At 39.2% G+C, this 15,204-nt stretch overlaps 1 protein-coding gene across 1 annotated transcript; it reads left to right on the top strand.

The window, feature by feature from the left end:
* Positions 1-1,840: 1,840 nt before the first annotated feature.
* LOC134641653 (sodium- and chloride-dependent GABA transporter 2-like) lies at positions 1,841-10,782 on the top strand. Its single transcript, XM_063494144.2, has 12 exons — positions 1,841-2,000; positions 2,738-2,872; positions 7,111-7,251; positions 7,352-7,439; positions 7,622-7,754; positions 8,963-9,097; positions 9,169-9,272; positions 9,391-9,507; positions 9,892-9,950; positions 10,175-10,275; positions 10,351-10,521; positions 10,690-10,782. Exons 1-12 carry the CDS (start codon positions 1,841-1,843, stop codon positions 10,780-10,782), a joined length of 1,437 nt encoding a protein of 478 aa, XP_063350214.2.
* Positions 10,783-15,204: the final 4,422 nt, after the last annotated feature.

The following is a 15,204-nucleotide window of genomic DNA, read 5'->3' as shown; positions in this document are numbered from 1 at the left end:
CCACTGCTGTCAGACTCCACAACAAAGACTTTAACTGATCATACACACACATCCACACATGTGCAATAACACAAATGTGCAATAATCTTTCTGGCACCGTTGTATTTTTCACTCTGTTGTATATAGCATTTGTATTCTATTTTTATCCTATTGTATATTTTATTCTAGTGTATATAGTAATCTATTTTTATTCTATTCTGTACAGTTGTGTACTGTATTTATTCTTATTTTATTTTATTCTAAGTGTCCTTCATAACTTTTGCACTGTCCACTTCCTGCTGTGACAAAACAAATTTCCCACGTGTGGGACTAATAAAGGTTATCTTATCTTATTAGTTATTACTAATCTCTGGCTCTATTCCACAGCATGTCTTTGTCCTGTCCTTCTACCCTCACCCCCAACCAGTCGTGCCAGATTGTTGCCCCTCTCTGAGCCTGGTTCTGCTGGAGGTTTTTTTCTGTTAAACAGGAGTTTTTCCTTCCCACTGTCACCAAAGCACTTGCTCATAGGGGGTCATATGATTGTTGGGGTTTTCTGTTTTCTTATATTATTGTAGTGTCTTTACCTTACTATATACATTACCTTGAGGCAACTGTTGTTGTGAATTGTCCGTTAAATAAATAAAATTAAAATTTTTATAACAAAACTCAGAACTAGGAATTGCAAAATAACACTACAATAGAAAACCATGAAATGATACAAAAAAAACATAAATCACTTCTAAAAACCCAGAAGAACTAATAACTCACAGAAAAACTCAAAATCCTGGAACTTGGATCCAGGAATTTTCCAATGTGGAAAAAAAAAGAAGTAGAAATCAAATAAAGCAGTGGGTAAATAACTCTGGATTGTTTTCACAGACCATCATCATTTAATGGCCGAGATGAAATAATGCATTTCTTAACACTTTTTTTTTTTTTGAAGTTGTTTTAAGATGATATCATCATCTGACAAATTTACAAAGCAGTATCTGTATACCACTATTCAGAGTAATATTAAAGAGTGGCCCATGATAAGAATTGACTGATGGTTTTCACTTTTCTTCTCTGATGTCCATTTATCTAGAAAAAGAAAGTATTGAACACTCTTAGTGTCTTTAGACCTTAAATACAATCTAGCAAAGGTAAGTAAGCTGGAAACAAAGAGTAATGCAGAGTCATGCACCTTGTTTATATTTAACTGAAAAATCCCACATCCCACACAAATGTACTGAGAAACCTTCCTTTGTGCTTCAGCTGTAGGACTTTAAGTTAAATATTTAAACTAAAATTAAATATTTAACTACTTTCCTACCACCCTTGCTAAAACCTGTTACTCAGTTATTCATTTGAAATTTGGCTCTCCCCACCTTCTGGGCCAGCCTTAGAGAACCAACAGAAGCTACTCACAGTTAATAAATTGGAGACAGGAGACCCCCCTTTTAAGTGCACCTCCTCTTCCTCTCCAACCCCAAGATTTTTTACTTCTCACAGTTACTTCTACAATCTTCTCATGGCCTTAAATGGTTTCCTTCAAACTTTTACTTTGACCAACAAAAAAGACTGGCAAGTATAGCTTAACGAACGGCAGTTGTGACATAGTGATGCAGCACATATACATTTTAATCCCTCCTATATCTGAGATGCATCTTGAAAAACATAGACCCCAACAAGTTAAAAGTGAAATCTTTGAAACCTTTTTTTTTTGTTTCACCCAGTTATTCTCCTGGAGTTACTTAATATTTCTACTGAAAACTTATTAGCTCATTCCTCAACACAGAATTGGCAGAGAATATAAAGGCAGTGACGATTAGAGCACCAAGCGGAGAGGCTTCATTGTCCGCACCCTGAACTTTTGGATATGATGAAAAGAAAATCTACACGGAGAGACATGCAGCCAGAGGTGGAGGAGCGAGGACACTGGGGAAATAAGGTGGAATTTCTCCTTGCTGTGGCAGGAAATGTTGTCGGCCTGGGGAACGTGTGGAGGTTTCCCTACCTCTGTTACAAAAATGGAGGGGGTAAGCAAATAAGAAACTCACTGCGTTCCTAACACTTATGTTTAATTCATTTAATATATTTATTTTACATTAACTAACCAAAAGGTGTATTAATCTTGTTGGATTATATTGATTGTGCAAAGCATGAGCAAAATAAATTACAAAAAAATACTAGTTCAAGGTCTATTATTACTAGTTCACAGTCAGTGAAATGAGAGTGAAAGTGTGACTTCAAACTCCATTGGTACTCTAGGAAATATTAATTTTATCACTTGAGGTAGCTCCCATGACATCTGTAGGTGAAGCCAAGCAGGGCTCTCTATCTGTTTGAAGCATTTTGGATTTGGCAGCAGGTTGATTCCCTCAAATCTGATGCCAGCATCCAAAGTGGAGACTCTGCTCCATTGAATTCAATAGTATCCAGTCCTCAGGCAGCTTGATTGTTTGCAATAGAATCATTATAATTAAAAAAGAAGAAAACTATATTATTAGTTTATAAAAATTTGCCTCTTGTAGTTTTTTTTGTGAATTCAAGTTCTAGTAAAAAGTAGTAGTAGTAAAAGTACTAGTCAAACAATTCATTAGTAAAAATTTCATTTGACAACTTCCCAATATGTTATCTTAATTCTGGTAGTATGTTTAAACAACTGATATATGTTTTGTTTTAAAAGCATTTACCTGGTCCGTATGTAATGGAGTAAGCTTGTTACTCAGAAGCTGCACAACAGGTATGTTTGCTGTGTATGTTTTTAATTCAGGTGCATTCCTAGTGCCATATCTGGTATTTGTGGTAACCTGTGGTGTACCCCTGTTCCTGCTGGAGACAACTATAGGGCAATTCACCCAGGAGGGTGGCATTACCTGCTGGAGGAAGCTGTGCCCACTAGCAGAAGGTAAGCTGTTCAGGGATTGATAATAACAAGAAAACATCATGTTATCCTTCTCTTCAATGGCCATTTATTCACAGTCTTGCACAACTGTGTCTCAAACTGTAGTGAACAAGTTAATAAGTATTTAAAGTTAAACCAATTCTGTACTTATCACAATCCTCAAGTTAAGAGTTCAAGCCTTAACTGAGAACTGGCAACATTGTGTTTTGCAAGTCATTCTCAGTGATTTGCTACTAGGCAGTTCTAAAGGAATAAGATGTAATTTCTATGCATTTAAATTTAATATGTTAAGACTAATATTATGTGTGTGGTTCACTTTTCTACATTATCTCAAACGTTTCCCATGATGTTCAAATTAGAAATACTCAATTTTATTAAATATTGGAATGTATTTGTCCCCTTTACTTCAGACCCTGCTACCCTGCTAATGTATAAAACAGTGTTTGTGACACTCTTTTTTTTTTTTTTTAAAGAATCTTCTGACCATGAATAATAGGCACTGGACTATCCCACAACTGAATTCTGCACATAAAAGTAGCTACTGTAGCTGCAAGTTATTGGACTCATTTCATTTTAAGATAGCAATTAGCAACAGAATGCAAGCAGTCTAAAAAAGTGGACTTTAAAGTTGCATATTATTAGGATGTATTATTATTATTAGGATTTTGGCCTGAAAAGTCTTAACCTTTTGCTGAAAGCATTGAAAATACAGGCAATTACAGCTCACCCAACTTTTCACTAGGCTTCCTTTTCACATGTAACCTGCTACAGTATCTCGACATATTATTGTAGCAAAAATCTGAATACGCACACATGGATTTCAGTACCCACACACAAATCAAATATCCACATGCAAAATGAAATACACACACACATACAGACATCCAATATATCCCGGGAAGAATAGGCTCTCTCTTTTTTTTTTTTTTTTTTTTTTTTTTTTGTCTGTCCCATTTGGATCTTTAGCCATCAGAATTGTTGTCTGAAGACCAACAAGGATACCAAATGGATTTATTTTGCCAAATGGATCATCATGGCATTGCCGTATTGGTCCATTTGATCAACCTTTGTTGTTATTATTTATTTTATTTTCAGTTGTTACAGATGGGACAGACATGACTGGGGGATAGGAAAGAGAGGAAGGAAAAGAAAAACAGAAGGGAAGAGGGACAGTGAGAAAGGGCACTTACAAAGACAAAGAGAAAAAGAAAAAAAAAATCTCCTGGATCACCTGTTGAGAGAAAAAGAGAAAACAAGCAAAAAAAAACAAAGCAACATACTAAACACAACACCATCACGTTAATCTAGCTAAGTGTGAACAGCAGTAAATACTAAATATTGAATGTTGTTGTGCAGCACGCAGGACAGACAGCGCACAATGTGCTTTGAAGTAGCAGCTAAGAAAGGTGTAGTTTATGTCTACGAACAGTGAACACCCGTGTGCACACCTGTGTGGATCAGCGCGCTTGTATACAAAAGGTTTCTCCATGTAACGGTCTGCTAGAGGGTGTGGGGGGCCATAGCCCCGTCCCCCAGGGCATGAAGCAGGCATGGAGAAGATCCAGGCTTCAGACATCCAGAGGCCCCAGAGTGCGAGAGCCCAAGGTGGACCACCGGAGGGGCATCCGTGCCACCCTCCTGGGAAGGGCTGAGGAGATCCCCAGACGAGGGGTCACCCAGTAGCCACGGAGCAGAAGCCAGAGGGGGCTGCACTGGCGTGCCCGCCGGCTCTGCCGGCAGCCAGCTGTGCCAGAATGAACCGAGCCGCAGACCCCGAGGCCGGAGGCCCGGGGGGTCCCCTTTGCCCCGGAAGAGGCCTGACCGAGCGACAGGCACCAGGCCCCGCCAAGTAGCCACCGGGAGTGAGCTGGTGCATACCTGAGCGCCCAGCCCCGGACACCAAGAACCACCAATGCACCAACCCCTGAGGGCATCAGTTACCGGCAGGGAGTGTGGTGAGGGGAGATAGACCTCCACACTTTGGAGGGCCTGGGTGTTCCCAGAGAGGTGGAGTCTAAGACCCGACCTGACATATAGACACAGACAAACAGGCACACACAGACACAAACATGCATTCCCACCCTCATGCACACATATACAAACACTCAGCACTCACCCAACGTAGTAATAGACATACATGGACATGTACACACAATCACACTCCCCAAACATACTCTATACCCCGGGTCCAGGTACCCTCACCCCCAGAGGGGGAAACGGCACCCAGACCCAAGAGATGTGACCCTTTCCCCCGGGGTGGAGGCAAGCAGACCGCCCCAGGCTCCGCGGCAGCAGGGAGGCCCATCGGACAGCCAACACCTCAGTGATTTGCTACTAGGCAGTTCTAAAGGAATAAGATGTAATTTCTATGCATTTAAATTTAATATGTTAAGACTAATATTATGTGTGTGGTTCACTTTTCTACATTATCTCAAACGTTTCCCATGATGTTCAAATTAGAAATATTCAATTTTATCAAATATTGGAATGTATTTGTCCCCTTTACTTCAGACCCTGCTACCCTGCTAATGTATAAAACAGTGTTTGTGACACTCTTTTTTTTTTTTTTTAAAGAATCTTCTGACCATGAATAATAGGCACTGGACTATCCCACAACTGAATTCTGCACATAAAAGTAGCTACTGTAGCTGCAAGTTATTGGACTCATTTCATTTTAAGATAGCAATTAGCAACAGAATGCAAGCAGCCTAAAAAAGTGGACTTTAAAGTTGCATATTATTAGGATGTATTATTATTATTATTAGGATTTTGGCCTGAAAAGTCTTAACCTTTTTGTTAGAGTGGATTCTTAAATGTTTGTCATTTTTATGCTTGCCATCCATTTCTACATTGTTTAACTGTGAGGCTGAAGTGTTTTATCACAGGGAACATCCTTGTGGAGGTCTGTTTGATGTTTGGTAGAGCTTCCTGCCCTTTGTATGGTTTCACTGTGTTACCTATGGTAAACCATACATTGGGTGTGGGGGAGACTACCCTCTTTATGACCAAGGATGTTCCCCCTGCTTTTAGGGTTTATGACCCTTTGATCAGCAGGAGGGCACCTACACACACACACACACACACCTACCTACATACACACACACACACACACACACACACACATATACACACACACACACACACACACACACACATATACATACAGTGCCTCATCTTTGTAACCAAGGGGGGTTAAGAGGGGAGGTACGTGTTGTAAACTATTGTGTGAACTGTCTCTCAATAAATAGCTGCGAGGGAAGCTGCTCTTTGAAGGACTTTGGGCTGGAGACAGGTTAGGAGCGTGAGCTCCAAGAGCTGGTTCTTGACCAAAGGCCTCCCTTGCGCAAGTAATCGATCGAACGCTGTTGCCTTGTTTTCTTTCATGATGAATAAGTCTCTAGAACTAGCGGGGTTTGTGGGAACAGACCCAACACTTTTGCTGAAAGCATTGAAAATACAGGCAATTACAGCTCACCCAACTTTTCACTAGGCTTCCTTTTCACATGTAACCTGCTACAGTATCTCGACATATTATTGTAGCAAAAATCTGAATACGCACACATGGATTTCAGTACCCACACACAAATCAAATATCCACATGCAAAATGAAATACACACACACACACGCACACACACACATACAGACATCCAATATATCCCGGGAAGAATAGGCTCTCTCAATGCACAACAACCTTGAAGCAGATGGGCTTCAGCTGTAATCACACCAAGTGCCACTCAGATCAGGAACAGGAAACTGAGACTGTGATTCACAGAAGCTCACCAAAACTGGAGAAGAGAGCAAACCTTTTGTCTGGTGGTAGGTTTGGCATAGAAGCATGAGTCCACACTGCCTTGGATCATTGGTTCAGGCTGGTGGTGGTGGTGCTGATGTAATAATGTGGAGGATATTTTCTTGGTACACCGTATGCCCCTTAGTACCAGCTGCACATCGTTTAAATGCCAGAGCCTACCTAAGTATTGCGGATGACCTTGTCCATCACCTTATGACCAGAGTGTACCCGTCTTCTGATGGCTACTTTGAGCAGTTTAATGTCATATTATCCTGTTATATCACAAAATCATCTTAAACTGGTTTCTTGAACATGACAATGAGTTCATTCAAATGGCCACCACAGTCACAGACCTCAAGCCAAAACTGTTTAGTAACCCTAAAACAACAAGGAGTCTGAGTAATTGATAAATGGAGATTTTTGTAATTATTATCTGTAAATGCCTTTCAGGGATTGGCTTTGGTGGACAACTAATCCTCTTCTATAGCTGTATGACCTACATTATTATTCTGTCCTGGGCTTTGCTCTACCTCGTGTTCTCCTTCAGCTCTCAGCTCCCCTGGGCCTCCTGCAACAACGACTGGAACACAGGTAAAATGCAAAGATTATTTCCAATTTCCAATAAAAGATTGTCGAAGTATGTTTAAGTATTTAAACTGTTGTTCTGACACTTTTCACACTCTCCTCTCAGAGGGCTGTGTAGACTTTTCAACAAAAAATAACACCGTCCACTGGACCAACCAGACAAACTCGACCTCTGCAGCCACCGAATTTTGGGAGTATGTCTATGTAGATGGACTGAAAAAGCCTACATACCAAGTTATTTAAAGCCCAATAAAACATTTTGTACCTTTTGCAGCTATATATATCTATATCCTTCTACCTATCGATCTGTCTGTCTGTCTGTCTATCAATCTATCTATTTTTTTTTTTTTACCTTCTGCATTTAATTGACTTCTAGACGACGAGTGCTGATGATCTCAGGGGGCATTGAGGAAATAGGCAGCATCCAGTGGGAGGTGCTGTTGTGCCTCATTGCTATGTGGATCGTCTGCTACTTTTGTATCTGGAAAGGAGTCAGATCTACAGGAAAGGTAGTTTTGCTGGTAAATGCAATGGGGGAATAATTATTTGATCCCCTGCAGAAGTTGTACGTTTGTCCAATTACATGACTCTCTAATGAATCTCTAATTTAAATGCTAGATTAATTTCAATGGAGTGAGGCAGAATGTGACATGAAAGTTATGGAATTAATTGATTTGTATGTCATTGAATGAAATAAGTATTTAACTTGAAGTGTTAGCTACCTCCACAGATTTTCCATATTTTGTGGACAAAATATAGAAAATTGTTGACAACGATCTGTGGATGCAGATTGTGTGTGGCAATGGGAGGACCCCTGTGAAGATGGCAGAGGGAAAAAGGAACTCAATAACAAAAGGCTAGCCTTTTATTTAGGCAAAAAACACAAAGGTACAAAAATAAGAAAAATCAAAAGCCAGTAACTAATCTAAAATGTGAGAAACTAAACTCAGGGCAACACACAGGACAAATAGACATAAAACATTTTGTTTTTGTTTGTTTTTGTTGAAACAAGAGGCAAAATGTGCTGTGGAGAACAGACATGAATGCACACGAGAGACAGGAGGAATATGGAATGAAAAACAAGAAGAGGAACATGTAAAAAGAAAAGTGAAACAAAGACGCAGTGACACACACACACAACCACATGCAACGAGGGAGCGAGGGACACAGGACAAAGGGGGGAACAAGGGAAACCTAATAAACAAGGAATTAAACTGAGATCACAAGAAAACTCTGAAGCAATAATAAGAATAAATTCAGGACTGACTGTTGAAACTTAAGTCATAATGATAACACAAAACACTCAAAAAACAAAACAAAACCCCATAATAAACTCAGAAGCTGGCCCTAAGAACCAGAACTGTGACAGGAGCATCTGTAACTGATTAATTCATTGATGGATTGCAATCTGTGTGCCACATAGACCACAACAGCCAATCTATGGGAACCAGAATTCTGGCTAATTTGTAAGGGCTCAAATACTTATTTCATTCAGTGACATGGAAATCAGTTTATAACTTTTATTTAATGTGTTTTCCATTAAAATTAAATTACCACAAACATTAGAGACTGTTCACTTCTTCATAAGCAATCAAACTTACAAAATCAGCTGGAGATCAAATAATTATTTTTCCTCACTATAGCTATATATAGAGTACGTATACATAGTACATATTGAGTAAACACTTAAATGCTCTGAAATGTTTTTTTCCCACAGGTGGTATATGTCACAGCTACCTTCCCCTATGTGATGTTGTTAATTCTTTTGATTCGTGGCCTCTCTCTTCCTGGAGCATTCGAAGGAGTGATGTTTTATCTTCTGCCTGAACCCTCACGACTGATAGACCCTCAGGTACGAGCTCAAATCTATAACAGAGTCTAACACAGGTGGACAAGTGTAATACTGTTGCTTTGTTGGAACAGGTGTGGATGGAGGCTGCGAGTCAGATCTTCTTCTCCTACAGTATCGGTGTGGGCTCCCTAACTGTGCTGGGAAGCTACAACAAATACAACAACAACTGCTATAAGTACATGATGATCAGTAGTTATTTAAGCTTAATTTTAAGTAAATATTTAAATATTAAAAATCTTATATTTTGCCACATGCAGTGATTGCACTTTGCACTTTGTTTTTGTGATTTGCAGAGACTCTCTGATGCTGTGTTTGCTGAACAGTGGTACCAGTGTTGTAGCTGGTTTTGCTGTGTTCTCAGTGCTGGGATTCATGGCTCATGAGCAAGGCGTTCCCATTGCAGAAGTCAGGTATATATCACAAACATGCGACCACATTCTCCTGGACCCATAAATATGACATAACAATGATCTATAAATGGACTCAATCTTACATAACAATATTATGGCAGCATGTCTCAACTGGTCACAGACTTGGTAACAGAAAGAGAAAGATTTTAAATTTTTCAGGGCTCTGTTTTAATTGTTAAGCTTGATCTTGGGGAACAGTATTTTTTGAATGATTTCAACATTTTTTGTTTACAAAAGCTTAATTTCTCAGTAGTGAGTTTATACCTAATCTATGGAAACTTGTTTCCAGCACTGGAAGAAGAACAACAAAGCATTTTTGCCATCGAAAAGTCAAAATTTACGATATCTCAATAAGAAAATTGGCATCCAAACATTGTGTGAAAGTTTCCTTATTATCTTGATTATTTTGCTGTTTGAAACTCTGGCACTGGGTTGGATATTTGGTAGGTGTGCTCTTCTTTTTATATCTCACACTAATGATGTCGTGATGATGACATGATCAGGGAAAGTTTCTCAGATGTAGGAGCAAATCCTGCAGACACTTGTGAGGACATTATAATGGAGTCTTTACATGACTGATTATGACTCCTTTGGCTGTCATTTAACCTTTATGTGAACCCAAGTGTGATCTTTATACGTTGTTTATCTTGTTTCTTCTCCTATTAAGGGGTAGATAAGTTGTATGACATAATAAAGGACATGACAGGAACACGAGCCAACTACTTCTTTAAACTCTGCTGGCTCTACCTCACACCACTGGTCTCACTGGTGAGTTAGGCTTACGTGTTAAGATGTCAACACTCAATGCTTCACCAACTAATCCATCACCTTTTGTTTTCTCAGGGCTCTTTTATATGTTCTTTAATTGAGTACCAGCCTCTGACCTTTAATCGGTGGTACATCTACCCATCCTGGGCATATGTGCTGGGGTGGATACTGGCCCTCTCCTCCATCCTGCTAGTTCCAGGATGCGCCCTGTATAAGCTGGGCACTGGGACTGGGACTCTAAGTCAGGTGGGATGACTGTGTTATAACATAAAATATATAGTTAAACAAAAATGTAAGACTTTCATGTTTACTGGGTGATTTTTAACATAACAAAAATCATGATAATAATAGCTTTTTTAGAATTGTTATGAAACTTTTAAATTAAGTTTTTCTCCATTTTTCTCCATTTTGTAGCGTTTCCATCATCTGTGCCAGCCTAATCTTGAAAATTTAGAGAACCAAAAGAGTGAAACTGAGCTAGAGACCATAAGAGAACTTCTGCAGTAGTTCACACTCAACTGATACAAAAGGTCATCTGATCCCGAAGTCTTTGTAACACCTACGATTTGGAGTTGAATGTGATGTCACTTTCTCTGTTTTCCATGACATTTTTTCTGGGGGTTTTTTTTCACTTTTGTACCCATTTTAGCTGCATCATAGCAATTTTGGATACTGAACGTGCAAAGAAAAATATCACTTAATTTGGCCATTTGTTCTTTCTTCATTATTTTTGCAAAAATAAAAATAGCATATTCAATTTTAAAGTTAAATGCGGCTCAGTTACTAAAACAGTGAACAAGTTTGTGTTTGGCTAGTTTGGAGTTGTTACCAGGTGAATGCCCTCTCTCTCTCTCTAAGAGATGTTTACAGAGTTGGATCTGAAAAATCTACAAGACTTCTTGAGCATTGTTTTTGGGCAGATGAGACCAAAGTGGAGAGCGGCACATTGAGAGAAAACCAAACAGCATAGCAGCACAAACACCAGTTACTCTAGTAAGAACTCAAGACAACTGTTCATAAACAAACGTCTGCAAATGTCTACAAACTGAGGCTATTTTGTCAAGAAAAGTGGACTAAAATTCCTCCACAATAATGTGATCTCCTTTTGCAACCGATGCCACAACTGCTGTTATGGGCCGATGGAGAGGAACACATATGTTTGTGTTACAGAACGACACAGAGAAAATGCTGTTGCAATTTGATATCATATTAAACATAGCACTAAGTGGACAGAGGATTATTTCTGACATGGTACCTATCAAACAAAATACACACAATAAACATGAATGTTGCTCTGTGTGCACACTGCTGAGAAAAGATGGGGAGAGAAGTTTTCATTGTGCCTGATCTATGTTGAAGTGTGACTAAAAGCCTGAAACACTGGAACCCACTCTCAACACCTTTAAAAAGAAAACAAGATGTGTACTTGTGTGTGGATTCTCTTTCTAATCTTCAGTTCTGTTCCATGTCAATAAAATCCCCAAATAATTCTGGAATAGGAATATGGTCTAAAGATTCAGAGTAATCACTGAGTAAAGAGCGACAGGACAGAGTGGTGGGTGGGTGGGTGACTGAGGGCTAGGATTGCCAGCTAAGATGCAAACCATTTCAATGGGGATATTTTGTTAAATTTTCAGATAAAGACCTTGCATTTGAAATTTATCCTAAAAGAAAAAAGAAAATTTTTCAGCTGATTTCACTAAAAACGCAGACACTTGATTAAAGGAAATCAGAATTTCTGGAGAGATTATGACGTGACTGCTGAAAGCTGCTGGAAATTACCAGCCTGATGTGACCAGCAGGCAGTAGCAGCTACAGGACTTGTGTTACCTACGACCAACTGTCTGAAAAGTTTCACTTCATAGACTGCAGAGCACATTTGCAGTTATTGAAACATTAGTGATTTCATCTAGTTGTTAATCTTTTGTTAAAAAAGAAAATAATTAATGGAGCAATCATATTTAAAAAAAGCAAAAAAATAACATGCAGTCACACTATTGAGAGAACCCCTCTTGTTTGCCTCCTTCCTCATTGTGCATTATTAAATTCCCGTTCTTTTTAATTCTTTTGGCGGCAAAGAAAGACTGGGCTCAGAGTGGTCAAAACTCAAAAAATGATCTTTATTTTACATTTCCGGGAATGGAGACCTGAACACACAAAGACACAAGCTCAGGTCTGAAAGCAGCCGCAGCCAACATGGTTATATATATATTTCTGCAGCACGTCACACACTCTAAGTTTCGATCAAAACACTCTGCTTAGTTTCACTTTCTGTCTGAACCTCCTGTGCTCTGCAAAAGCATGCAGTTTCCTGTCAGTACTTTTGGCTCAGACTCTACTCAGAGCTGGCCCTCTCTTATTAAAATACATAAAACAATATAATCAGCAAATAAGCATTAAGAATATATATATATTTATATCCTAACAGCATTTAATTTGGATATAAATTGTGGGGACTGCAGTAAAGCAAACTGTATTTCAGTGTACTTACAGCTCACGTGTCCCTCATGCTGATTTTACCTCAGGTGAATTTTCTCCTTACTGAAGATCCCAGCTACAACAAAGAGAACTGAGGCTGGGCAATTCCTATCGTTACCTTCTGCACAACCTTAAAAAAAACGTTGCAATACAACTCCGTTAAAATGCCTCCCACAAGAGCTGCAAAATCTGCATCCAACAAACCTCTTGAAAAGTCAGAAGCGAAGGAGGGCATATTAATGAGTACAACTACCACGCCAATTGCACCTGTGGACGCTGACGCCCTCGCTGTGGAGATATCAAAGAATGTTGTGGACAAAATATGTACTATGATGGAGAATAAATTCGACGAGCTCCCAATAACTAAAGAATATATCAGGACAATTGGAATTAAATTCTAAATGGATCTCTGACACTGAGAATCGCCTATCAACTGCCGAAGACTCCATGTCAGGTATGAGAATTAGACTTGCTGGTATGGAGACTAAAATGCACATGCTTATGGAAAAATGTCTCGATTTGCAGGGCCAGAGCCAAAGAGATAACATTGTAATCCTGATTTTAAAAGAAGGTACTGAAGGTTGAGATTCCTTGAAAGCTGGCTAGCAGCTTTTTTTGTGTCTACAAACTAAACAGGGGAAAATTGACACAGCCCATCGGTCTATTGGATTATCAAGACCTAATCATCCTCATGCAATGATTATTAAGTTGCATAATCTGGAGGACTAGATGAGGATCGTTATTGCAGTCAAAGGCAAAGGCCCTCTGTGTTATAATGGACAGATCATTTACATATGACAAGATTTGGCAACAGAAGTTAAAGAGATGCGACACGCGTTTAACAGAGCATGCCAAAAGTTTATCCCAAAAAAAATATGCGCTTTTCTATGCGTTACTCTGCAATAATGAACATTTTCCACGGAGGAAAAAAATTATTCTTTCTTTACACCTGAAGATGATCTTGCCTTTTTGGACAGCTTGAGTTAAAACGAAGTACACTGACAGCAATTCAGCAAATAAGACTAGTATTCTTATGGCAAGTACTCTATACATTCCCAAATTAAGGATACCTTGCTGATGCTAAGGTGTAATGGAACTTAACGATGTATAATTAATAAGGAATGACTTAATTGTTCCCCCGCTTTTATCTATCTTTTTGTTATGGACTTTAGAAAGTAAAACGAGTTTAAGTTAGAAATATAATTCAATAATAAGGTTGAGTTGGTTTCCCTGTAGTGTGCTGGAGTATGGAGGGGAATTTTCGTTTTGGGGTTTTTTTTCTTCTCCTTTTCACGAGACCCAGTTTTTTTTTCCCGTATGGATCACAGGATCAGCTTATTTGGGGAGGGAAGGGGGTATCAGGGGTTGCTTTTCTTTTTCTTTTTTTTTTTCTTTTTTTTTTTCTTTTTTTTTTGTTTATACAATATATCAGTGTATCTAAATCCACACACATTTCCTTTAATGGAAACATGTGTTTGCTGTGTTTGTGTAGTGCACTCCCAAAAATGAGGTTTTACACCACATGTTACAAAAGGAAAAAAAAATGCTTTTGTGTTGATATGACTGACCTCATAATAATTTCCTTAAACGTTAAAGGACTGAATTATTGGATGGATTAAAACTATCTACAAACTTCCAGAAGCCTGTGTTATAACAAATGGTGTACAATCATCAGCCTTCCTACTGCAAAGAGGTACAAGGCAAGGCTGTCCTTTCTCCCCTCTCCTCCTCTGCATTAGCACTTGAACTTCTACCTGACGCCATTTGGCAGCACCAGGATTTGCATGGTATAACAGTGGGTGGAACAAATCATAAAATAGCATTGTATGCTGATGATATTTTGTTGTATTTATCAAAACCAGAACTATCAATATCAGCCATTGTGTCTATTATATGTGAGTTTTACTCATTCTCTGGTTACAGAATTAATTTTGGGAAATCACCCACAAAGCAGACAGGTCTTGCCCGGATCTGGTGTCTAGCCGGCACTGCTGGCTAACTTCTGGCATGATAAGGCATATGTCATCCAGATATGGGCCAGGCCTGGCATAGATGGCACTGTCTATGTGATGGCATGCCATATCTGGCTCGATTGTGGTTTGGGTTATGTGGCCCAGGGTCATAGAAAACAGGTCTGGCCCAGATCTGGCATCAAGCTAGCACTTCTGACTGACTGGTGTCAAGACAGAGTGTATGTCTACCAGATGTGGGCCAGGTCTGGCAATGATGGCACTATTTATGTTCCTATTTTCCTATTTTAGTTAGAAGACCCAAATGCCATGTTGCAATACTATACTGCTATGGTAGCCAATGTTTCAAAGGTTTGACAGGTTTGTGAGTGTACACTTTATCCAAATCCTAGTAACCTACTCATGTTGATCACTGGGTGGCTGTAGCTCAGGAGGTAGAGCAGGTCATCTACTGATCGGAAGGCTAGTGGTTTGATTCCTG

The sequence above is a fragment of the Pelmatolapia mariae genome, linkage group LG14 (genome assembly GCF_036321145.2).
Source record: "Pelmatolapia mariae isolate MD_Pm_ZW linkage group LG14, Pm_UMD_F_2, whole genome shotgun sequence".
Taxonomy (NCBI): domain Eukaryota; kingdom Metazoa; phylum Chordata; class Actinopteri; order Cichliformes; family Cichlidae; genus Pelmatolapia; species Pelmatolapia mariae.
This window is presented reverse-complemented; position numbering and strand designations above follow the sequence as displayed.

Coding starts and splice junctions, on each gene's coding strand:
- LOC134641653 (XM_063494144.2), top strand. CDS start 1,841: ATGATGAAAAGAAAATCTACACGGAGAGACATGCAGCCAGAGGTGGAG. Junction 7,252..7,351: donor CAACAACGACTGGAACACAG/GTAAAATGCAAA, acceptor CTCTCCTCTCAG/AGGGCTGTGTAGACTTTTCA. Junction 9,508..9,891: donor GTTCCCATTGCAGAAGTCAG/GTATATATCACA, acceptor ATTGTGTGAAAG/TTTCCTTATTATCTTGATTA.